Source organism: Aplidium turbinatum, chromosome 3 (assembly GCF_918807975.1).
Source record: "Aplidium turbinatum chromosome 3, kaAplTurb1.1, whole genome shotgun sequence".
Taxonomy (NCBI): Eukaryota; Metazoa; Chordata; class Ascidiacea; order Aplousobranchia; family Polyclinidae; genus Aplidium; species Aplidium turbinatum.
In genome coordinates, this window is record NC_137474.1 from 18,817,929 (window position 1) to 18,844,377 (window position 26,449).

General features: G+C 40.3%; 1 protein-coding gene across 1 annotated transcript in view; it reads right to left on the bottom strand.

Annotated features, from left to right (window-relative positions):
* Window positions 1-4,194: 4,194 nt before the first annotated feature.
* LOC145767118 (sphingosine-1-phosphate phosphatase 2-like) overlaps window positions 4,195-26,449 on the bottom strand; it is a 31,240-nt gene continuing 8,985 nt past the window's right edge. The window contains exons 3-6 of the mRNA XM_082578877.1: window positions 24,133-24,222; window positions 16,740-16,872; window positions 9,123-9,243; window positions 4,195-6,876 (exon numbers count right to left, since the gene is read on the bottom strand). Of these exons, the coding sequence (XP_082435003.1) occupies window positions 6,582-6,876; window positions 9,123-9,243; window positions 16,740-16,872; window positions 24,133-24,222 (639 nt within the window). The 3' untranslated portion in view covers window positions 4,195-6,581. The remainder of the gene's footprint in view (window positions 6,877-9,122; window positions 9,244-16,739; window positions 16,873-24,132; window positions 24,223-26,449) is intronic.

A 26,449-nucleotide genomic window follows, 5' to 3' on the forward strand; every position in this document is an offset into this window, starting at 1 on the left:
AAAACTATCTACACGCGTCGCACTTTTGAGGCGATTGGCGGGTTCCGGCTGGGGAGCTGGTGCTAAAACTCTTCGTACAGCTACCCTAGCCCTTGTTCATTCCACCGCTGAGTAGGCTACTGCGCGCCGGTCTGGTGTCGTAGTTCTCACACCCACCAGATTGATACCGCCATCAACGACGCACTGCGTACTGTGACTGGATGCCTGCGTCCCACTCCAACGGACTGTCTACCCATCCTAGCAGGCATCCAACCCGCTGAGCTACGCCGTAAAGGAGCCACGATTTCTCTCGCTCGCCGCGCTTTGGACCCCGACCATCTCCTCCATGCAACACTCAAGAGACCACCACCTATAAAGCAGCGGTTGAAATCAAGACGCCCCTTTATGCCTGCCGCACAACAACTCCTTAAGAACGCAGAAGAACTTGATTTAAGTGCGGCACACTGGACGAACCACATGTGGAACACGGAGTGGCAAAATCACACCTCCACGCTCCGTGACTTCATACCTGACGCCAATCCCCGTCCACCAGGGATGTCCCTCGCAAGGCTTGCGTGGGTCAGGCTTAACCGCCTGCAAACTGGCGTCGGCCGCTTTCGTTCGGACATGCACAAGTGGGGCCTGGCTCCTTCATCAGAATGCGAGTGTGGTGCCACGGAACAGACCGCAGACCATGTCATCCACCACTGCCTAATCCACCGGCCTCCACACGGTGCGCATGGTCTGAGAATCCTGGACGACGAGACTGCTAAGTGGCTAAAGATTTCCTGCCCTCCAATCTAGCCTGGAAACATCGCTCATACGCCATCATCATCAGCCCATGAATATAAAGCCTAGAAGACACCTTGAGCCAGGGCATTATACTGTAACTCTCTCGGCTTATCTCCAGAACTGGCGACTGAAACGCAGCGAAACCAATTCTGTGGCAGCAGCTTTCCACTTAGTCCTAGACAATCGGGAAGCTGATCGTAAGCTGCATGTTCAGAACAATAGAAAATCTCTGTCCTTCTGCTCCGAACCAAAATATTATGGGGTGACACTAGACAGATCGCTTACATACCACCACCATTTGGTGTCACTGCGCATGAAACTTACTACCCACGCTGGGATACTCAAGCACCTGGCAGGCTCCAGCTGGGAGACGAGAGCTGACACTTTGCGTATAACAGCCTTAGCCCTTGTCTACTCTTCAGCAGAGTACTGTAGACCTGTTTGTTGTTGCAGCGCTCACTGCCATAAACAGCTTCCTGCGTACAGTGACCGGATGCCTGCACCCCACGCCATTGGACAATCTCCCCATTCTCGCTGGCATCCAACCTGCTGAGCTTCGTCGCGAAGAAGATACTCTGTCCCTCGGCCGACGGGCACGGGAGCCTAACCATCTTCTCCACCACAAGATCTTTGCTCTCCCAAACGAGCACCCCCGTCGACTGAAATCAAGACACCTATTCGTGACAGCCGTTCAACTTCTGATCAACAAAGCTGATGAACAACACATCTCTGCGGCTACTTAGGCAAACCATAAATGGAATTCTGAATGGAAGTCAAGTAGCCTACCACCAGTCTCCATTCGTTCATTTCCTACGCCGACACATGCTCCATAGGCTTGCCACTGCAAAGATAGGCATGGGTGCGCCTCAACAGTCTTCGTACGGGCGTCGGGCTTTTCCGCTCAACCATGCACCAATGGTGAATGGCCTCTTCCTGCAAATGTGAGGCCGAGGAACAGATCGTAGACCTCATCATCAATCAAGGCTACCACCTTCAGGCCACCTAACGAAGTGGAAGGTCCGCCGGTCTTGGATGATGAAACCAACGACGGGCTGCTCTCTAGTAGCCTTCCTGTGTAGTCCGGAAACAACGTGAATCTGGGGTGGTAAAATGATAGACCCTCGCCCCCAGAGGCTTACACGACGACGACGAAGCCCACGGATATTAGGTCCACTCGCTTATTAAGCCCAATTTGGTCCATTCCTGAATTACTGAGTTTACGGTATAGGAGTGGTAGAAAATTGCCCCCGCTCAATAAGCCCAAAATTTCTTTAATAGCCTAAGCGGGGACAACCGTCTTGAAATTGATATTAATTTGCAAAGTAGGCTATTTTGTGCAAAATTATATGCTTTTGAAACGTTTGGGCCGCGAAGATTTCGAACGATTGTTTTTTGGGTCGCGCCAACAAGTATTTGCGGACCCCTGGCCTACACTACAAGTGTCCGGTATACAAAGAAGGGCATCATGCTATGTTATAATAATGTAACCTAACTGTGTTGCAGAATTTTGTGCTGTGAATATTATTTTGAGGCAAAAATGAAAGATTATAATTTGGCTAAAAGTGAAAGCAGAGATTGTCATATTGCAAAATGTACAGTAGCTTACATGACCTCAAAAGGGCACCATTGCCCCCCTGCCCCTCCATCTACAAAAAAAACCCGCTTCCGGCGCCCTTTCTTGAGGGCAGGGCCAGCATGGAGCACAAGCTCAGGGCAGATCTTATCCGGCCCTGGAAACTTGTGGTTTCATTAGCTGGGGGAGGGGATGCGTTGGTGAACTCCTTTGAAGTGAAAAGTGAAATCTTCGAATATTGTTCATCTGGTGGTGTTTCCATTCGCCGCATATGTTTCTACTAGTCCAAAATATTAGTTTAATTGTCAAAAAGGAAAAAAAGTCTGCGATTCATCTCGTAGGCCCCTGTTCTTGAAAATGTAACGATAAAAAGGATTATCTTTATCAATAGATATCCATGAGGTAACCAAACAACTACCTATACACAATTTTTTTTTGCTGATTAATTAGAAAATGTAAAAGTAAATATTATCCTACACGTCATGTAACCTAACTGAAGGATACCTATAAGATACCGGTATATGTTTTTTGCTCTTATATTATTTGAATATACGGTACGTTATTTTATAGGTAGTTGCTGGACGTCTAGGATAAAGGAAAAATCTTGTCAGGACATGGATTTAAGACAGCCACTGCGTGGTCAAACCCCAGTACGCAGGCGATGGAAGTCAAGAAAAAAGTTTCCTTGCTTATTGTCGCACTGGGTCAAGATGAGGTCGTCGCCAATGTGCTGGTCCCACTGTGGAAGGAAGAGCTGGCAGCTGGGCCGACATCGGGGAGCTCTCCCCGAAGAAGGCCTTCATCCCGTTTGGCGTGAACCTTGGAAGTATTGGCGATGCTTTAACCGCTTAAGAACTGGTATTGGTAGATGGAGATGTTGATGCGACACAAGAGCCAGGGGGTAGCCTATTCTTTGGGAAGCACAAGTTGTAAATGTGGACAGGAGAAAACGATGCAACAACTACTCGAATGCCTTGTTCTAAAGCAAAATGCTCTGCACAGGGTTTAGCCGAGTTCAACGGTAGAGCAAGAGCTTGCGTGATGCTTTGGGCTACGTCTGTGTGACACACAACGTAGAAAAAGACCAGTCAAGTTCTGGGACTCCCTTCTACAATGGTTGAAATAAAATACGGTAGCCTACTTATTTGCAATCCAGAATGTTGGTTAAAAGCAACTCGGTAACAAGTAACAGCTTCCACCATTTCATAACTGAGCCTAATGATTCAGCATCCTTGGACCCCCGGCTGAGAACCCTTTTCCTAGAGCGTCATGTGGGTCTTGAAACCTCCCGTGCTATCGAAGTTTTCAATTACCATTTAAATACCTGAACGCGAATATCTAGAATCCTTATTAAGCCCAATAGACAAGCATCAGAAATTCTAGCAGGATCATAGCGTTCAAACTACCGAGCAGCCAACTTAATTGCTGTGTCTTACTTGGTTTAAGTGCGGCACACTGGACGAACCACATGTGGAACACGGAGTGGCAAAATCACACCTCCACGCTCCGTGACTTCATACTCGACGCCGATCCCCGTCCACCAAGGATGTCCCTCGCAAGGCTTGCGTGGGTCAGGTTTAACCGCCTGCAAACTGGCGTCGGCCGCTTTCGTTCGGACATGCACAAGTGTGGCCTGGCTCCTTCATCAGAATGCGAGTGTGGTGCCACGGAACAGGCCGCAAACCATGTCATCCACCACTGCCTAACCCACCGGCCCCACACGGTGCGCATGGTCTGAGGTTCCTGGACGACGAGACTGCTGAGTGGCTGAAGATTTCCTGCCCTCCAATCTAGCCTGGAAAGATCGCACATACGCCATCACTTACAGGAGACAATACGCAAATCGAGTCCATGATCAATTTATTTCATTAAGCGCAACACTGCACCGAGTGACGTTTATTTGTGTTGTTGGGTATGGATAAACCTACCGTTAGATGGCGCCAATCACATGTTAGTTTAATCAAGCAGTTCAACACACACAAAGCAAATATAGCCAAGTGACTTGACAATTACAGCAAACAACGCGTCGCATCACGAACCAGGCTCTGTGTCGTGTTCAGCCTTCGTGTAAGATTGGTAACAGCATAATGAAACAGTTGTGACGCAGGCAAAGAACGTATAACCGCGCTTTCAAAGTCTAATCAAGGCGGTGTAGGTTGGTTGGTTTTGAATCTTCCTCTGACTGACAAAGCCGTGATTGGTTGTTCCTGGAACCAGCGCCACTTGACCTTGAAGCTTCTTCGTTCACGAAGTCACGCGCTAACCAACTGAGCTATCGGGGCGAGCGATAGGCGATGTGGACTAGACGGTAAGGTAGTCTCAGCAAGCCCAACGCTCTTCACGTGGATCCTGCATGCGCACAGAGTGACTTCAGACAAATAAGTTTCATATCTTTTTCTTCTGTTTGCTTCATTCTTGTAATAGTTTTGATGTTGCACAGCATCTCCACTTAGAACTTCAGCTTCATAGAGGGTGCCTTAAGTGAAAGTGACTGTCGAGCTTTAACAGGACCACGCTGCATCATCATATCCATGCCGTCTACACTTCAAGTGGTGAACAGTGCAAACGAAACACAACGAACGAAAGCCACGTCCACTAGCAAACGTGTCAAACCCAACAACTACTTATTGATTACATCAACATGTCTCTATGAACGTGTGCGCGCAACACATGTGGACTACCAGGCCAGTTTATGTTACCCGGAAACCACACATTCTACATCATTTCAACACAAAAGGCTTGTGGGAAACAAAGCGAGCACTGACCGAAGGATGGCAACTCGTTTCGATGAAACATATTTCCAGCTAGACAATCAACGTCAACCAGGCAACAAAACTGCACTGGGCATTATAAAACAAATAAAAACAAATGACGACGCAATTAGTGCGAATGGACAATGATAGATTCGATAGAAGTTTCACAAGCGCGGTCGATTTAGCAATAGGTCAATGGTCGGGCTTGGCTGTAAGAGGGCTACATCGTGTCCTCTCGCAAGGGGGCCCCAAAACCCAATTTCGAAAAAAAGTGCGAACATACAAATAGTTCAATTTATAAAATATAATAACAATTATAGTGAAGTACCACAGCGTATCGGATAATCATAGCACTAAAGTGCATCATCGTTATGGCAACCAGCAAAACATCAGGGCTGACTTTAATATGACGTCAGAAACATCTATGCAACATCAGAGCGGTTTCATTGGAAGCAAATAATATTGTCAACTACAAATTGACTTGAGTGCAATGACATAGCTTCCAGGAAGTAACACCCCAGGCAGCAAAATCCGTCATTTTCAACGTCTTCCGACGTTGAATTGCAAATATGACGGGTTTTGCTGTCTGGGATAAAACAAGCAGATTGACATGACAACAATGTGAGAGGCTCATGATCGTAATTCAAATGGACTGTCAATCAAACATTGTAGTTCTAGCCTACCATGTGCGAATGGTTCTACGAAGTTCAACAACGTTGCATCGAAGATTCATTAACAAACGAGTTCACCTCGACCACACGGTCACTTGTTGGGCGGCCACGATACATTGCGAGCTGTTAAACAATTATCGCAGTATAATATAAAAATATCCTCACACAAGAGAGTGAGTACTGAGTAGGCAATTGGAGGGTACCAATCAAGCTACAATATAAACCTCGCAACAGTAGAAGACGATACAATCATTAAAAAGTAACAAAACGACGTACGTTGATTCGTGTAGGAACTAGAGAGAAACGCTTTGACTGAATTAAGAATACACAAGGATGCATGATGTGGTTGCCTGCCATAGCTGTATCGTTAATGTTGAGAGAAAATACTGCACACAAATCCACAATGGTTTGCTAGTGCCATCCAGCGGGAGAATGCTCACTCTGAATCGTCGTGATAATTATCGACCACTCAAAATAGAGATGAACAAGCGAGGCCTCATTTGCGTAAACAACGATTCATTCCGTGACAGGTAATATATGACGGTAAAGACACCTCGGTCATAAAGGACGTCATTGATGTAACAATATCGTTAACTGCGACCTCATAAAGAATGCAACATTTCAATTAAAACGAGTAATTGATTAATAACAATAAGAAAATGTAGTAGGTTGATAAGAACACTGAGTTACATCTGTTAATATCACATGTTATAAAAATATCGCGACTGCAAACAATTTGTAAGGCTCGCTGAGATGAGGCATATTCTACATATACAATGATAAGAGAAACCACACATGGTTCATCAAAACTTGTCAGTGAACAAGGTGAAGCCAAGTGAAAACATGAGGGACGATTCCCAAAGTCGAGAAACCGACCATGACGTACGTGATGAACTTGTAGGTGATCTCAACATCCTTGCGCCGGCGAGAAGCGGGGTCGTTCTTGGCAACGCCCACAGCAGAACAGACCAATGAAAGGCTTACAAACTTAGCTGACATGCGCACGAGGAAGAGAATGACAAAACCAAGAAGAGCACGTGACACACTGATGACCAATGACTGGACGGTTGGCATGGAAATCGAATATGGGGGTTCCCCTGTTGGTCCGCTGTGAAAGCAATTGTCATAAAATTACTGAAAGTCTTGAAATTACATTTTGTCAAAATCAAACTGCACAAAAGCTTCCTGTGGCGCCATACTATTTTGTCAATATACGGCCACGGACCACGGTGTGTCTTAATAACTTCATTGTTCTTAATTAACCGCTCTACATCAACAATCTAGTGAATGCGATAGTGCGTTTACTGCTGCAAGGCTTCCAAAGCCAGTCAGTAATGGCATTCCGCGGTACTTGACATTATGACGCGGACAGAATGACGAGAGACCGTAATGACCAACCCGAATGCGGCAAGACTTCGCTTCGATAGTCAAAAATAAACCTAACTGAGGCCATGTGTAGAAATCGGTTACATACCGGTGTAACGGTCCAGGAGTGACCGCAGTCCAACAGTTACCTGGGTCGCCAAATATAATTAGTTATGTTTTTATGATAATAATTGAAATTTCAACTGCTTAAACAATTACATTGACTATTTTAGGCATTAATTAATCTTAAATGAAAAAGTATGCATTAATTTGAAAGTAACTACTCAATTAAACTTAGTTGAATTTTTTTTGTTTTTGTATTGGTTTCAGAAGCGCCGGGCAGCTGTGTACATTTGTGGTGTAATGTCATTTCTAGACTGCCACGCTGCAGCAGCACGGTAACTTTTAGACCGCTGTAACTCCTGGACCGTTACATCACATGCCTTTCAAAGTTGGGCCTAGTACCCAACTACCCATTGAACACAATACAAAATAAAAACCAAGATATGCAATGTGCCATTGTTCACGACCATGAACACTTTTTACAACATTTTTATAACTTAATATTGTCCATTTTGAAATGTTTAAAATCTAAATTGAATAACGTATGCTTTTGCTTCTTTTTCCACAACCTCTGTAGGTTAATGCACTTTTCTGCCGTTGTGTATCACAAATATCTCAATGTCTTACTTTTCATTGTTTCTAACAAATTTTCTTTTTTACATGTAGTTTAATTTTCTGCATCATTAATCACCGTTTACATCATTAATAAACGTCGGCTGCATAGCCGAGTGGTGAAAGCCCTGGAACGGCAATCGAAAGGGCGCCGGTTCGACACCGCTCAAGAGAATGCGGCTGTGTCTATGGAAGAACACTTAAAGGCATGCCTGAAAGTGGACACGAAGATTGGCTTCCTTGCCTTCCCGTCCACTTAATTTAAATCTTCAACTACCGGGTTACGACAAAGCCTGGATACGACAAACAAATAACCGTTTGATGCCATAATATTTTAAGATTCTGCTGTTAGTTCACAGCGTAAAGACACCAACCCGTTTATCCATTGTCAATTGAATTAACATTGTCGAATATTCTTGAAGATTTTCTTGTCTGACCTCCAAGAGGTATTAAACCTATATAATGCTAATGAAGTTGGAATGATGAATGCCCTTATATTATATCTGTCCATAATAGTTTTGCTGAATTTAAAGAAAAACTACATTTCTGTTTTTACTTGAGAGTATCTAACCCTTCGTGTTGTGTATGAAGTAGCAGAGTACCATATAGTACTAGATTAATGGAAAGAGAGCCGTTTTATTTGTTAAGATTTTACTTCATACATGTTATTGTTTACACAAAAGTGAGAAAAAAAAATATTATTGACACCTTTAACTTTGCTTCGGTAAGAGTTAGAGATTTCATTTTACTTTACTAGTAATGCACGCTATATCTTTAGATAGCGCATCCACAATCACAGACACGTCAACAAAACTAAAAATTGAATTGTTGGCAATTGGTTTGAGATTTAATGCTTTGATAAGAGTTAAAAAATTAAATTTGTCATCCAGGCAGCAATGTAAGCGATACCTTTAAACAGAGTAACCTCAAACAATAACCTAGTCTCGAGTCATTCAGGTATTCGGACCGCGTCATATAAACTTGCTGTTCTATGAGGACTTATGTCTTGAAATAGTATAAGAATGACAGTCATGGAAGCGTTGTCACACAGTTATGCAGCAGTAAAGAGTAAAGTTATACAAAACTTGAAAGGCGATTGCAATGGCTTCCAAGTTAGTGTATTATTTTCATAAATCTACCCTCGAGGCCAGGTTAGCCAATGAATGATCTCGCTAACACTTTGAAAGTTCTTTTCAAAAGATGACGCTTATTCCATAGCGACATGGAGATTGTCCACATCGCTTTGTTCGAAACACTCAACGAAAATGAAGCTATGCAATTATGCATGGCAGGCTGTAGTAGCAAGTGGCTTACTAGTGATTGTCGTATTGATAGCACATCCATGAGGAGACGTGAATGCCGGCTCCGGCTGCAAGGATGATCACTGTGTCACCTCTGCTGGTACTGTAGCGACTTGTGCTCGGGTAGAACAAACCTGGAAGCATCAGAATATAATTAAACGTTTAGATGGCTGTAGTAAATCAACATAGGTTACATAGCTGGGTTACTTTAGGCGCACGATACAAAATAAAGTGAAACAAACAGTTGGTTACTTAGAATAGTTTGATACAAATTCTATTTACAAGATATAGCAGCTCTGCCGTGATTTTGGTAAACCTAATACCCACCATTTTGCCAAAAATGACTTTTTTGCATACGTTTAAAGACTTTATATGCATCTCCTGACAAAAATTTGTGCCCCAGATTAGTATGGTTTTCGAGATACAGCAATTGGTGTGTAAAACCTAACATATTCTAATGTGTGCAAGAATAATTTTCTGAAACCTAACATATTCATCTACTCCAATCACGTACCGTAACAGGATATCGTCACGTGACAGCCATAATTTCAGAAGCAATTGCAGCAGGCTACTTCACCACATCTTACATCTCTTGAGTTGCATTAAGCGGATTCAAAAGCGTGTGATAAAGTAAATTGGGCTAAAATGTCGTTAAGCACTAAGTAAGCTTAATTATGTAGGCTAGCTTAAAAATGTCCATCCGAACACACTAGCTTTTCTTTTCATTGAATGCCGTATCATTTACATCTCGCCGATCAGTTTGATTTTTCGTAGCCTACTGGTGTACCGATGGCTTAGTTGACTTTACGGTACGCTAAATAACTTAGCTTGCATACGACTATTAAGATTTTAAAGCAGAGGCCCGGGAGTACGCTACTCAGTGTGTTTGGTCATTTTTAATCAACCGTACCAGATGCTGTGTAGCCAATAAGCCAATGTAGTACGGTAGCCTTAAATGAAGGCATGGTTATTAAGTAGGCTACCAGCAACTGATTTTAAATCGGCGACAGCCTTTAACATAGCAGGCTTCTGTGATATCAGCAAAGTTATCTACAGATTACAGTGACGAAATGATAGGCTACACAATTCTGGGAGAAATCCAGAGGTTTACCGGTACTTTAGGTTTGATTCAGACTTACAAAGCCAACATAGTGCATTGGTGCAGTCAAAGCCAACATTTAGCTTATATATATGAGACTTTATCACACAAAAACATAACATTAAATAAGCCAATAAGGTCAACATCAAGAATATATATTAGGTTTTATCATACAAACCTAATACTTTTTTTATAACTAGTTATCTGGCAAAACCAAATATACGCCATATTTTAATAAACAAACAAAAACCTGGCTCAAATTTCATTCTTAAAAATTTTGTTTGGTTGTCCGTTCCAGCCTTACAAAAGTCAACTTCGAGTGTTTTACCTTAGTAATTTCATAGCTATAAACACAAAAAGTCGTTAATCTAGAAAACTTGAAAATGGCGGATATTAGGTTCAGCCAAATCACGGCAGAGCTGCAATAGCTGAAGTGGTTTTTAAACAAAACTCAGTAAAAGTGGTTTTTATGGTTTAGTTATAACAAATAGTTAAAACACAGTACAGTACTGAAGGAACTGGTTTAGTTTTTATTCTCCGATCCCTTGCTATGAAAAGCTGCCAAATTATAAATAGATTAAAAGGGAAAGGCTTTTCTTTGCGTTGTGGGCAATATAGTGACCGCGGGAATAATCGAACAGTTGGTAAATCACAAACAGAAAGTAAAAACAGTGTGGTCACAAAACAATAAATCGTGTCGCAATAAAACTAGCACAAAAGAACCCCACCATCATCTAAAAATGCCGTTAATCTGAAATCTGCTAGCCGCGAACTGCAATCGATGGTAATCATACTGCCACACAGCCGATACACGCCTACAGACACACAATCATTTTGCTTGTGGAATGGACTTGCGCTGACGAAATATAATACAGTACGACTACGAGGACCTGGCCAGTGGCAAATATATTCATACATATGTCGTACATCATGTTAAGAAATGGGGCAAGTTAAGAACGGGGTAAAAGAATAACAAAACAATTGTGCAAGCAAATTTTTATGGCTGTAGGTAGGATCAATCGTCGCTCCACCTCGTACCGAGCATTGGTTTCGTCTTCTAATCGAATTTGGCTTTGGATGGTGATGTCGTATGTGGCTTTGGAGGCCCAGCCTATGGTGAAAAAGATGTAGGCAAAAGTCACATTTGTATTGAGGGTGGGGGACGTGGTAGTTTTAATTTTTCTTTTCTAGTGTTTCTTTTTTTCTTGGATTTTTTGCATCATATTTTTTTTTTCGAAAAACTTTGTGCCTTTCTTAGTTCTTTTTTTCCAGAGTGATCTGTCACTAGCAAGTTGTTCCCATGAATCCAGATAAATGTTTGCATGGTGAGGATGACTTTCAGCTGATGTTTGTATCGCATTTGTGGTCTTCCGGGTGGTCTGTTCTCTGTTTCCAGTTCACTATAAAACATTATTCGAGGAAGTCCTGTTGGGTCCATCCGCACGACATGTCCAGTGAAGGCGGTGTTGCAATATGGTGGCTTCAAGACTGGGCAACCTATCACGACCAAGGATTGCATTGTGGGTGAGACGATATTCCCAACGAGTGCCTAGCATTTGCCTCTGTTTCCTCTGCTGGCAGTTTTCAAGACGTTTGATGTCACGGCGGTATAATGTCCAGGTTTCACAAGCATAAAGAAGGGTGAATAGAACGACTGCCCGGAAGACCTTAGTTTTTGTGCGGATAGATACAGCATGGTTGCTGAAAACACAATAGTTAAGTCTTCCATAGGAACAATGTGCTGCTTTTATATGATGTTCAATATTCTTTGCACATGTTGGATTGTTGGTGATGTTGAAAGTATTCAACAAGGTAGGAGAAGTAATCTACTTCATCTAGAGGTCTTTGGTTGATATTGTTTTCTGGGGAGGTGTGATCGAGTGGCGTTTGGTTGAGTATCCTAGTGGTTAACTTTCATTCCGAAATGCTCATAAGAGTTGTGTGGCATTGTCATCGTAGCTTATGTAGCTTATAGAAAGATCTGTAGCTTATGTATTATAGTAGAAAGTCTGTAGCTTATGTATTGTACGAGCAGAGGTTTTCGACTTTGCACGGAAGCGATTGAAGAGACCTCTGTCCATGCGACGGCGCATGCTGTTACCAGGAGAGGTTTGTGAAACCTCGCTTAGCATTGCAGTCACATACAGTGAAAAACATGTAAGCGCAAGAACGCATCCTTGTTTGAGACTCCCTGTAACAGGGAATGAATTGGAAAGGGTGTTTTGGTAACTGCCAAGCATACCATCATGGAGAGCAGGGATCAGGGTAATAAAGTCATCAGTGCATTCAAATCGAGCAATAACAGACCACATAGCAGGTCGAGGAACTTTATCAAATGCCTTCAAAAGTCCCAAAAGATAAATGAAAAAGGTTGTTTTGTTTAAAGCCACATTGAGACTCTGGGAGTACATCCCCACTCCCCAGCTAGGGTGATATCAACCGATTTACGAAGGTAACAACATATTTTTACTTAGTCTGCAACAATTTCAATTTTCTTGAATGTTTAAGTAGAATCTATCTCTTCTGATGTATTCTTATTATTTATTAATCACCAAGAAAAGATTCCAACAGCATATGGCTTGTTGCAAAATTGCCAGCAACAATAACAGCTTCGGCAGAGCGTAGCTTTTTGATGTTGTCTAAACTGTTGGCAAAAGACCGACACTTCCTGGTAGAAAACTTGACAAAGTACATGTTTGCTCATTATCATTTAGGTGCCGACCGAACCAGATTTGATCTTTTTGGTAAACTGTTCTATTTTCCTCTGTTTTCATTTCATAGAATGAAGTCTGTAAAACTAATAAATTTGCCATTTCGTTTTTAGTAAACCAAACCACTCTAGTGATGAAATATCTCATCATTCTGCTTCGTTTTATCGTTGAATCAAAAGATCAACTGGTTTTACCAAAATGGAAGCACTCCACACACAATCCAACACCACAGCAAGACAACAAGCAAATCAGCCTTCAAACAAAACAAACGGAAAAATTAGCTTAGTTGATAATGAGCTTCATTTTAACCAACAAAAATCGTTATCTGTGGTTAGCAAGAATACGGCGAATGGCATGAAACGTCGAGATACGTCGAGATAACATATTTCATGGATTAGTCACCGCATAGCTCGAATACTAACATCGGCTCGTGTGCTATTTGTGATTGCTTCGTGCGGCTGTTATGACTCACAAAGATGGCGGATTACCGAAGTCTCTGAATGGTTTAACAGGCTGAACTTGTCAGAAAATCATACCAATTGCACAAAAGAAAATTTTATATCTGCCTTTGATGCTCTGCCAACCAAGAATAACAAATATTTTGTCCCTGAAAGCGATGCAACTATCGCTTGTAGCGCCGCAAGTTTACATACCTCAAGTTTGCATGTTTACATGCAATTACAGTTTACATGAGCAGAAAAACTATCGCCCAAAACAAGCAGTATAAGCTTAAAAGTTATGATACGTAAAATTTCATGGCGATCAAAATGAATATGGAACCCTGCATGATAATGATAGATGAAGCAGTTCGTAGGTACAAGAACATTTCGATTGGACGGATACCAAAAGTTCATAGCACACTTGGAATAACTAGCAACCACTGATGCATGTGATGTATAATTCGTACGGGCACATTGGCACAACATGGTCTTCGACCAATGCAGGAAGTTGGTTCATTAAGAATCAAATGACGTGCCCAGCACAAGCCAGCAGATAAGATCAATACGTGTTTAAAAACTTTGTACAAACTTCGTAGCCTACTGGTTCGTACAGGCAGATATTGCCAAAGGTTATCAATGCACTCTGTCTTTTTGTAAATGACAATAACATCAAGATAATTATAAAGTTGTTTATCATCGTAAAATAACACAAAATTGACCAACCGTCCAATTGCTTAATTTTATATGTGGTTACCTTAATCGTGGTCAGACTATAAAGTGGCATTAGGCTATTCTTGATCAAAAATGTCAAGTTACATCAGATGCTCACTCCCCCCAGTAACAAAATCCTGCGTACACCACTGAGCGTACCCTCAATACACGTGGTTCACTCGCTTGAATATAAGCCAATTACGTCGTCTCCGTAAAACATCATATGCAAGACGTCAAGAGTGTTGTAACCTAATAACCTAGCTGTTGCAATCTAACAAAATATCGTCAATACAAGCTGATTATGGTAGGCTAATTTTATGCAATATAATTTTCTGGTTATAATAATAATTATTAGCAGATGGGCGTTTTTTGTAATTCGTTTTAATTTCGTTTCGAAAAGCATTTCGAATGTTAACGAGTTAGCAATTTCAACATTAACGGCAATTACAACAAAACACCATTCCAACCTCAGCAAAATTGAAACCGCCTCGAGACCAGCATCAATAAATATTGAGCCACGGCTGGACTTGCTCTGTAACAGAAAGCCACACCCACCACACTGAATAAATGTGCTTGCTTTTTAGTTTTGTTTCCTGTAGAGTATTAGGCTTCAAGTACGGGCAGCTTGTTTTTAGTTTTTGTTCGAATTAATATATAGCCATAAATATCAAAAAATGTATATTTTGTACTGTGTATCATTTTAACCGTAAAAGGTCGCGAAAATTTTTGGTAGATTAGAAGGGGTCGCAAGCCATAAAGTTTGAGAAGCTCTGGTCTAGTGAATAGTAATTAATAAGGCCTATTAACCATTAGACAAACCCAATAAAACATGAAGATCATATTGTGGTTGGACGTTACTTCACAAATATTGGGCAAGATTATCCACCCAGACAAAGTTGTGCAGTTTGTGCTGTTTTACGGTATTTTTAAATATTTCATTTCGAATAGCATTAGTCCAGAACAAAAGAAGCAAAGAAGACAAAAGTGTTCAGTGTTCACGTTGGTTTTAGTTACAACCAACTTGTCAACTTCCACATCATCGAAAGAGAACAAAGACATAACAATCAGCCTATCATACAAACTGGGTTCAATGAAACTCGATATCAATATATCCTTTGAAACGAGAGTACACCCACGAAAGGTTGTGAAACAAACAACACCAACAAATGAGTTAGGTGTTTACAGTCAGTCCGCCACAGATGGTCTCTATCCAAAAACTTAAAACTTGGATTGACTTAAAATTACCGGGATTTTGACAACGCAAACCTAGCAGGGCTTACTAACCCCTTCCAACGACAAACGAGAATGCAGTCCTGCACTGCATCAACAAAAGAAAAGTTGCTTTTGAAAAGGGTCTCAAGGGTGTGCAAAGTTCGACTTCAGGGCCAAGTGCTTATAACCAGGTGGATCTGAGAGCAACAGAGCTACGTTAGACATGTGATTATTACGCCATACCTATTGTTGTGGACATTCACGCAATAAACGATCAATATGCAGCTCACCACTTTCAACCGGCTATCTGCTACTCGCTAGAAAGATACTCTAATGAAGGGCTTCCCAAACTTTTTTGCTCGCGACCCCTTTTAATTTCCTAAAATGCTTCGCGGCCCCTTACGATTAAAACGACGAACAGTGCGAAATACACATTTGTGATATTTATTGAAAAGCTTAGATCAAACGAAAAACAATTTTCCGTTCTCAGTTCACTTCGTTTTATTTATTTCTGACCATAACAACGAAGCCTATGGGCAGCCTACTGGAAACAAAACAAAAAAAAACACATTTATTCAGTGTGAACAAAGCAAGTCCAGCCGTGGCGCAGTGTTTGTAAATGCAGGTCTCAAGGCGGTTTCAATGTTGTTTAGGTTGGAACGGTAGGCGAAGTAAGAACATTTCAGATAAATTATTTTGAAATTTTTGTTTCCAGATGTTCAATTTTTTGATGAACGCATCAATTTTACATTTCAATGCAAAATATTGATGTTTTCTCCTAGGAAGGACAAATTAAATTTGTTCAGTTTTTCAAGCAAATCTGACATTTGGCATAATTCTAAAAGCTAGTGTCATTGCAAAAATGGTGGACCAAGACTGAATTTTATTCTGTTGGAAAAATCACGATTTCGGTTTTCAACATTAATTGGCTAGCCATTTCAAAGCTTTGACTTTTGAAAACCACCTCACTTCACGATGCCGTAAAAGAGTTTTTAACTCCGATTCCAATTCACCTTATACATTTTCAAAAATACGGCCTATTGAGTGCGCGACTCTTAATAAAGTTAATAACTGTCACAGCATCTCGCACATAAGTGTTTAATATGCAGTAACGTATCTTGTGCAAATTGGTATACTTTCTGCGACTCCTGAAGTTCGTTACGCGACCCCTGGGGGTCGCGACCCCCAGTTTGGAAAGCCCTGCTCTAATGTATATACTGTAGATTCAGTTGAATTTATCTTAAATTGGTCAGAATGCCAAAAAGGTAATGTTCCAAGATGGTTCAAATTTGAAGTTAAATTTAAAATCCTTGCGGCCCTAACAGAGCTGACAACACTCTGTTTATATCTTGGATCACTCTAAGGGTCACGTTGGGCCACCGACCATTTGCATGCCTAGCTTTAAGCACGATACGTAGTAATTACTGCAAGTACTGTTTCATATAAGTTGCTTTTACCGAGGAGGAAGTGAGATAGGATGATGATCCAAGGAGCATATGGCGACTTTAACGTGTAGTCTTCCACCATGTCCATGAATGGCCAACCGACCCACAGGTAAACTGCGGCCAATGCTATTCCAGCCATGACGTCCTGTCCATATTGAAACACAAAACACATCAGTTCAAGCCTTTTGTGACTAATGGTTGCAGTGAAATTATCGAGTAAATAAAACTAGAGACTAGACACCCAGTTCAAAGTATGAGAAGTTCCTTTGGTGATTAAACTAACCTTACATTGATACATGATCATTGATCATAACCAGCCAGTTCAGAGACTGCCTGGCCTGCACATAGTTCTGTCAACCCCCGCCGTCTGCTGGTCATATACATCATCCAGAGTTTTTTTTTTAATAGATAGATAGGTTGCAACTTTATTTTCAACAACTTATTTTTGCGATATTACCGACTAATCTGGGAGAAATAATCAAAGTAGCAACAAAAAATACCCACATCTTAGCCAGGAGTGAACAAGACGAACGTGAAATTTTTGCCTCCATAACAATCACGTGTCTAATTTGTGCACAGATGACAAAAAGTACGTGCAGCCTAACTAGCGATTTATGCAAAATAAAAAAAATTTCGACTTTACGTCAAAAATTACCCTAATCAACTATACTAAAATCAAAATAGAGTTTAGTAAATTATCACATAGAAATGGCTAAGACGAACCAACCCCACAATCCCACATGATACAGCGTTTTAAAATGAACGTCAACAGTTGCTTCTTTCTATCAGAAAAAAAATCTTAGTCAACAAATCAGCCTATTTTTACATTGATTCAACGTTGTCATTCAACATCTTCTGCAGACATTACGTCAATGTGAAAAAGGACAATTGCTGTATGGGTGGGATCCAAACTGTTCTCAAACAAAGGCATTAATCGTTTGCTTTCAATCTTTTGTTACAAATTGTCGAATTTATATGACAATTCACAATTGATCCTTTATTTCCAACATTGACTTAAAAAGAACCAGTGACACAGCGTTGCCAGATGGTGTTCTACGACACCAATTTTGAAAAAAATGGTGTAATTTAAAATGGCATCACAAATTTAGTGTAATTTTGAAAATATTTGCTACTTTGTTGTAATGAAGTATATTTATTTTTGTGTTGCATTTATAAAACTGTTTGTCTGTAATCCTGATCCGTAATCCTTGCTCTGTTGGTTAGCGCGTGACTTCGTGAACGAAGAATCGACTCTTGGGTGTGCGCTTGAACAACGCATACTAAGGACTGCTCTCCATTCAGCGGCATCTAATGAACGGAATAATTCCCTAGCAACAACACTTCAATAATCGGAAACTTCACTTTGTCAAACTCGGTAACCGGCCCTGCGTCAAGATTCTCTACAAGTATGCGAAACTACCAGGAATAAACTATCAAGGCTTTGTCATTCTGAGGATAAAGTTTTAAAGCCAACCAACCAATTAATTAATCGTAAAATTCTTTATGCAGAAGTTAAGGTCCTAGACATGACTTTTTGGCTCTTGCGCATTTCCACTGTTTCTATGGGAAGAACATTTGAATGTTAATTTGTTAAAAATCTATCTTTATTTTAATCATCTAGCTTCTCTACCTAACTATCAGTATCATACATACTGTATTGGCTGTGTTGTACTATGTAACTGTGTGATTTTTGTTCTTTGCTATATAAATTTTTGTTATTCCCAATACTTTTCTAACAATTCTGTTTTTTTTAGGAAAAATTTCGGGCGTTGGTGTAATTCTACTAGGTGAAATGGTGTAATTTGGAGGTTGAAATGATGTCGAGAGCAAACTAAAGTCTGTCAACGCTGCAGTGACATTTGCCCTCAAATCAACGTCATGTGGACACAAACATTGGATTCAATTGCCAGGCATCCAGCCTGGACACAGCAAAAAAACATCAGGTGATACAAAATCGAAGTTGGAACGTTTATAGGTCGCCATTCATACTTGTCTATAAAACCTCTGACGTATCAGACACACATTAAATGGGAAGGTTACTTCGTTGCAGACAGCCTACAACCCATGTTCACTGTCGCAGGAGAACAATAATAAAACGATTAAAACTGAAATAACCATTGGCGATTTCGAAAAGACATTGAAAAAAATCGATTTGTTGTTAAAAATGTGCTACCTGAGGCTGAAACGATACCTTAAATTATAAAATATTGGAAAGAGTGTTAAAAAAAAGAAACGACACTTGTTCAAAATGAAAAAACTAGGAAAACTTTAAAAGCACATAAATGAACAAAACTGCGTTGGAAAGATGATGGGCTTTACAAATGTTTCAACAAAACTAAATTCAAAGCATGCAAAAAGTGTATAATATTATACACTCAATCACTCATCATGACTAGTAAATACTTCACACTGCGTTGTGATTCGTTGTAGGTCTGTGCATTTCAAGGCCAAGTGACCTATGAACTGGATGAAAACATGTTTACATGTTGCAAAAGCATGCTGTTGTACATGTTGTGCATGCTGTAGTAGGCTACATGTTGCAAAAAAAAGAGATCAATTGTGAATTGTTATAGAAATTCCACGATTTGTAAGAAAAGTTTGAAAGCAAACGATTGATGCCTTTGTTTGAGAACAATTTGGATCCCACCCATGCAGCAATTAGCCTTTTTCACATTGACGTAATGTCTGCAGACGATGTTGAATGACAACAAAAACAATGCTTTGCTGTTGGCCCCAGACAGGTTCCAACACTACCTGCGCATTAGGGTGGTCCTTATTTGCCACCTTTTAAGCGGGCACCCTCTAAAATAGTTCCACTTGATGTAAAAAACACTTTCTGTAAAATCTTTTTTATTTAAAACAACAATTGAGGTATGCTCAGTGACCTAAGTTTTTCCGGAAAGCAGCCTAACCTAAATCTCACTTTTACTGCCACAAGCGTGTTAACACGTCGATGGTGATGTAAAATGTCATTATAATGGGCTTCAGGATCAAAGATGTTGCTCTATCGCTTCTTTTGATCATACAACTTGTCCCTACGGCGTTGGTGTATTTTTAAACTTTATCATACTTATTACAGCAGTAACCCAAGTTTTATAATCAGTTTCGAGGTATTAGGATAGGGCATTTAGATGTAGAATTTATCTTGACACTTGACAGCTAGTTTCGTGGCGATTGCAAAGTAGCCTACCGATTTCTCGAGTTCTATTTTACAATAATTGTCTTATTACTAGAGCAAGTTTTTGCAACTTTTTTACAGTTTCCGACAGCTTCCTAAATACTCAGAATTTATGTAGTATAAATATACTGTTTTAAGCTGTTTGTAGGAATTTTATACTGCAACTTTTTGCAACTTATTTATATTTTACATGCAACTTTTATCAAGTAGCCTATTGCGCAAAATGTAAAGGTGTGATTTAAAAAACATGCTGTAAAACTGTTTCTAGTATAATATGGTTCTATTCTCTTTGATTTGCATAACAAAGAAATATTTGGCATTATATGTAAATAGATCGCTTGAGTAAATCAATGTCGTTTAAATTTGACAGCTCTGCAGGAGCTGACAGTGAAACGCTGTAATGTAGGTTTCAAATCTCAAGAACATCAAAATGTATGCATGATCGATAGCATACAGAAAACAAAGTCTTAAGTTGTTGGGTTATACAACAGAACCTTTCGAGTATCTCATGCGCTAATAATTTAAAAATACTTGTGCATAAATGCAACTATTTACTGCAACTTTTGCTAAAATTAAGTGCAAATTTCTCACGATTACAATGCAATAAAAACTTGCCCTACTTATTACTAGAGTATAACTTATTGACCAACACCGTAGGATCAAAAAATTGACTTTTCAAATTAATGACTAAATAAATTCATGTTATTGCAATATCTAAAAAAAAAACTGCAGGGTTCATGGAAAAATCTAATGTAGAAGAAAACAGTCTGAGATCTACTTGGTTGGGTCAGCGAAGAATGAATTCACTGGCTCAAAATTGCCATCTGTGCATGATGTTCTTGCCATGTACTTTCACCAGTTCAAGATCATGAAAACAAACCGGGAGACACCCAAGCACACAATGCATGAAATTTTGCATACTGGAGCCGTGCAGGCACACAGGTAAGAGCAGTTTACACCGTAGCATCTGTGCTAGCTGCAACAAGCCATGTTTGATGCCATTATTCAGATCAGTGAGTGGAATACAATGGAAAACATTAAGGCCTTCAGCACACCAGCTAACAGTGGGTGACTAAAAGAAGCTTCTGCACTTCTCAAAGCTAAGGTAGGCCATGATGTTCTGTATCTGGCATGCCGCCACCGCCCACCATATTCATGAGATTATACTGCACCTACTAGAGGAAGTGTTTTTGTCATTTTGGCACTGCATCTTCCAAAGAAATATAGCTATTTAAAAAATTTAATCAGTTCTGGCCGTAGGATAAGCAATAAGCATCATGACTAAATTGAATAATCAATCTCAATAGAGGATTCTTTCCTATGAGAAGGAGCAACTAGACATCAAATATCCCAGAGATGGTTACAGAGAACTCCTTAGTCCTTACAATCACAATTTTGTTTTTTATAGAATCTCCAGTCTTCACCTGCAGATAAGATTCATGAAACCTGGAGCCATGCACCAAGCAAGATTTGCGTCTTGTCTTGGAATTTCAGCTACAAAGAATGACCTCCAACTGGTTAAGGAACTGTTGGCATCTGTAGACCGAATATCACTGGCTGCTTTAAGAAACTTACAGACGTTTGGTACCTGTCTGAAGAAGTTATTAAATTTTCATTCTTTGATGCCTTCATTTCCATAGACGAAAATAGAAAGATGGTCCAAGCATTGGTTGAACAAGGAGGAGAGCATCCAGCCAAGCAAGTCAGTTTTTTTCGACCAAGACATACGAACGGAAGAAATTTGTCACAAAAAACACAAAGAAATTTTTTGCCACCTTGAGTATTTCAACTTCGTTTGTAAAAACCCTAATTTATGGCCCAGTCTGTCATCCTTCATTGAGGCTCAGAAAACTGTTGGAAAACTTCGTGCTACATACGACACAGCAGAAAGGGGCGTAGCCCTCATTCAGGAATATACTAGGTAGTGGACAAAATCAGAAAGTCAAATACAGTTTATTTTCCAAGTAGTGACCAGTGACTGGGCACTAGAGATGTACCGATACCAATATTTTGGTCGATACCGATATTTTCGCCGATACTTTGATGTTACAAAAAGAAGCAATTTTGGTATTTGCAAGGAATCATATCAAATGCTAAGTTTTACCTTATTTGCATAAAACTATTAAAAAAAGCTTTCAACTGGCATAATTTATTGAAGATTCAAGAATCCAATCTCAACCGCATTGTTGTGTCATAATAGTAGGTTTTAGTAATGAAAGGCCACCGTAATTGAGGACTGGGGTATAAGGGAAGAAACATAACATCATAATTGGGGTTACTGAAAAATTAATAAAGTGTTTGCGCAAACTCTCCAAATAGGTTATCATAATTGATAATAAGATGTAAAATGTAAACCAAGTGATTTGTGTAGTCGTACAAAAACTATTCGACAAGTAATGTGCATTGTGCAACCTAAGGGTGCTTGTCGTTTGGTTGAAAAGCTTTTGTCAGGCCAAGACCACCCAGGCAGCAAAAATGTACAACTCTGCATCGCCCCCATGTTGCCAAACGTCCAAAAAACCCATGCAACCCGGCTGCCCCCAGTAAGCCGGCTCCACCAGTCCGCGATCCAACTTCCACCCCTCGCCGCAACAAACCCACCAAGCCCAAACAATGTCATGGCAGCATAAGCATGCTCAAAATGAAAGCAATGGGATCACGAATCCCCACCAAACCAATCAAAATAGTCCTGCTGCGCCCAAGACGACAATCCCACCGCGAAGAAAGGAGTGCTCCCCCGGGCCACCAACACAAGGTCGAGCACTCACCAGCACAACGAGCAGCCGCGACTCGCCAACGACAACTTTGCAGCTGCCACACCAGCCACTTCAATTCTTGTGAATGTCAATTCTTGTTACAAAACGGCTCCTGAGAAACATATAGTTGATTGGATGGTCTAAATGGCTAGCGTGGAAGCCACACCGTTATGGCCAGCGAACTGCAACAGCTCGCTGCACCAGTGAGCGCTCAGCCCCACGCCGACAGCAGGGAAGAACGTCCCCTCCCCACAATGAGGTCGCCATCCCAGACGCAACAAGACCATTTATTGATCAGCCCAGCGAGGACCTGCAGTCCCACCGCCCCCACCCCAAGCCCACCCACTCCGCCATGGCATTGCCCAAGCCCGGCGAGTCTACCACAACAAAAGATGGAAACCAAATCACAAACCGACAGAACCAGCCCACCAAAAACAACCAAGCCACATGGGACGTCAAACGCCTATCAACGCAAAAACAATGCAAAATTATATATTTCTGCTACATGGGTAGTCTTGGCCTGATTTTATCCTCTGCTGACAGTAAAAAAAAAACACAAATGATAAATATTGGAGAAATTGAGTCTCCTTCACAACTTAAGAATTGAACAGTGCAAAACTGCTGAAACAAAACGTTTTGTTTGAGTGAAATAATCACTGTAAGCAAACAATGCCAAAAGGTGCGTGCATGAAGTCATGGGAGTGTGAGGTATCAAAAATTTGAACAGGTTGTTATTTTTCTACATCAATGTGACGTTAGTTACTACTTTAAAAAATATCTATATCTTTGCTTCTGCAGAACATCCGCAGCAAACGCATTTTTTTACATGCAGTTTAGTATCGGCCAAATTTTGCCGATACCGATACTCAAAAACTGGCCGATATCACCGATACCGATATATCGGTACATCTCTACTGGGCACCAAAACAAACTTCTTCATGTAACTAAGCCTGCACTTGTTGAAAATCAGAAGGTCAGAGTATTGTAGCCTAAAAACGTGAATAAAATATTCATCATGGTGTTATTCTAGAACATTTGACAACCGTTAACGTTCGTGTTATCCTGTGCTACCGTATTATATCAATTGCACTCAGCATAGCTGTAGAAGATGGTGGTGCAGGGGGGTTGCACTCTCGCTAGGATAAAAAAAATGAATGCCAAGATATTAGGAAAAATTATTGCGTTTTTAAAAGTACTGTATTATATATATATTTGCAAAGACAAAATTTGGGAAATTTTTTATTCTCCTATGGCTATGGCACTCAGCCACGTAAAACTTTGTTTGCACTGAGCATACCTTAATTGTAAATGTTGTTTAAAACAAGAAATATTTTACAGATTTAAGTGTTTTTATATAAAGTGGAACCAATGTGAGAAGCACCCATACAATTTCAACCAACTTAAACTTTTAGCTATATATTATACCGTATGATACATATAAAGACCATCCTACTGCACATACAATACTTACTAAGATTGAATGCATTCCAACATACAGTCTGCTGCAAGCCACCAATGCACACCAAAGACAAGCCAATACAATGCCCAGTTCCAAGGAAAACTGCAATTTAGAAAAGCAAGATTGCACTTGCAGCAACAAAAGTATTATGACAAAGGTACATAAGGTATGAATCAAGCAATTATCCAATGATGTTTACCTAACACTTTTTACAACCTACCGTATCTAGCAAGGAACAGTTACCACTTTTATGTCGTTTGAAGACATTGAAACAATAAACTTCTGCTAGCTCGGTAGTCGGTAGGCTACCACTCTGATATGAGTCATCACCCTTAAAGGGCAGGGAAACCCAAATAAACTTTGCGAGTTTTTTGTTTCAGCGTGATGTCATTGTGTACAACATACGTTTTAGCAATAAAAAAATCCAAATTTTGTTGCCCTCGTCTCGCTAAGGCCGCTTTTGTTTGATACCCGTTTGTGAGGTCTCGTTGCGCATCAAGCTGTGATGCTGTACGCTGTGACGTCACAAGGTACGGTACATATAGTTGTGGCCAAAAGTTTAAGACCAGACTTGATTTATGACGATTTTTGCATTACTTCAAAATACTGCATTAGATATAAGATGATGCATAAAGATGATGCAACTGAAACAATATCTGATGCATTGTTTTGAAGTAATGCAAAAATGGTCATAAATCAAGTCTGGTCTTAAAATTTTGGCCACAACTATATCGTTGAGGTAAAACCAAAGCGGGTTATGTCCACTTTTAGGTTTTTTTGTTTTATTGCAGTTTCTCGGTTTTTGAACATAGCTCTTTCCAGCACTCCAGGTTTCAGCCTTGTATGTAATCAAATTCAAGGTGAAGCTATGGACATACTCCCAAATATCTCGCATACTTTGAAAGCAAAACTGGGCTATGTGCAATTCTGTGGACATAGCCCTTTTCTAGCTTGATAGTATAATTAGGTCTATGTCTAATGCTACCATAAATTATGGACATAAACCCCTTATTATGGAATCATGCCAAGGATCTATGTTCAATTTTCCATTCAGGTCATGATGCAAATTCAAAAAAAAAAATGCAAAAGATTCAGTCCTTTCTATAGAATTGTAACATATTTGAATTGCCAAACAACATTCGTGTGAAAATAACTTGTGCACTGTGCAGTGCACCTGAATTAATATGGTATGATAACTGGTGTATCATCGTGCATTCATGTTATTGTTAATCCTTCCTTTTCTGGTCAGGTGGTTAATGACCAGTCTGGTTGACAGTCACTATACTGATATCCCTGCGCTCATGGTTCGCTTCTTACTCAAGTCACACTTGTGGTAGAGTGACAGAAAACCTATTGCTACATTAAGACCTTAGCTGATACAAAGCGACATTTAGTATAACTTATCAAACAGTTTTTTCTTTGTCAATTGTGAAATGGTATTGACACTAAAAACTTCACTTGTCCCAGATGGAAATTTAGGTATTGATAGAAGCTGCGTTTCTCCTTGATAAGAAGCTAGTACAGCAAGGCAGTTGACACTTTTTTTCGAAGTGTCTTACTATCTATGAACAAGCGCCACTCTTGAGCTCTATATTGTGGTACTTCCATTTTCAGCAGAAGCCCTTTGATGTCTTTGCAGTAAACAAATTCATCTTGTTGGCAAAAATATGGAAGCAATTCTTTTTCTCTAGCATGGTAAAATGTTATGGAAGCTCCGATTCCAAGACAGTTTTTGTCTTTAAGTCGACATGCCAACATTTCTGCTGCTTCTTTGGATAGGCTAAGTTCCCTGATGAGATCACTCAGCTCCTCCCTGTCTGAATGTCTCTGGAATAGCTGAACTACTTTCAAACACACTTCCACCGCTGTTACTTGCAGAACTTTCTACCTCTTCATGAAACTCATTATACTCCATAGCCATGCACTTCCTCACAGTGAGGAACAGGTCATTGTGCAGATTCTAAATCTGGGTAATTCGAACTGCTTTTCTTGTGACGATTAAACCCCTGTATGTCTACCAAACAGAAGTAGGCTACCATAGCAGTCATTGAAATGGCTTTTTGGTTCTCTCCGAACCATTGGTACACCAAAATTAAAATTTTTAAGTGTACCTTTAGTCCACTTTCTCAGGCTTTTTACACATGCTTTGCAGACAATATGAGGTGCCCATGGCCTATCTTGGTCACCAAGTTTCACTTTAAAACTTAGCAAACGTTAAACTTAGCTAATTTTCTCTAGCCAAAATTTGAAAATATTGATATCTCAAAAACTGGAGCCAATTGAAAGAAACAGATGTTAATTTTAAATTCAGAGGCAAAAAAAACCGTTC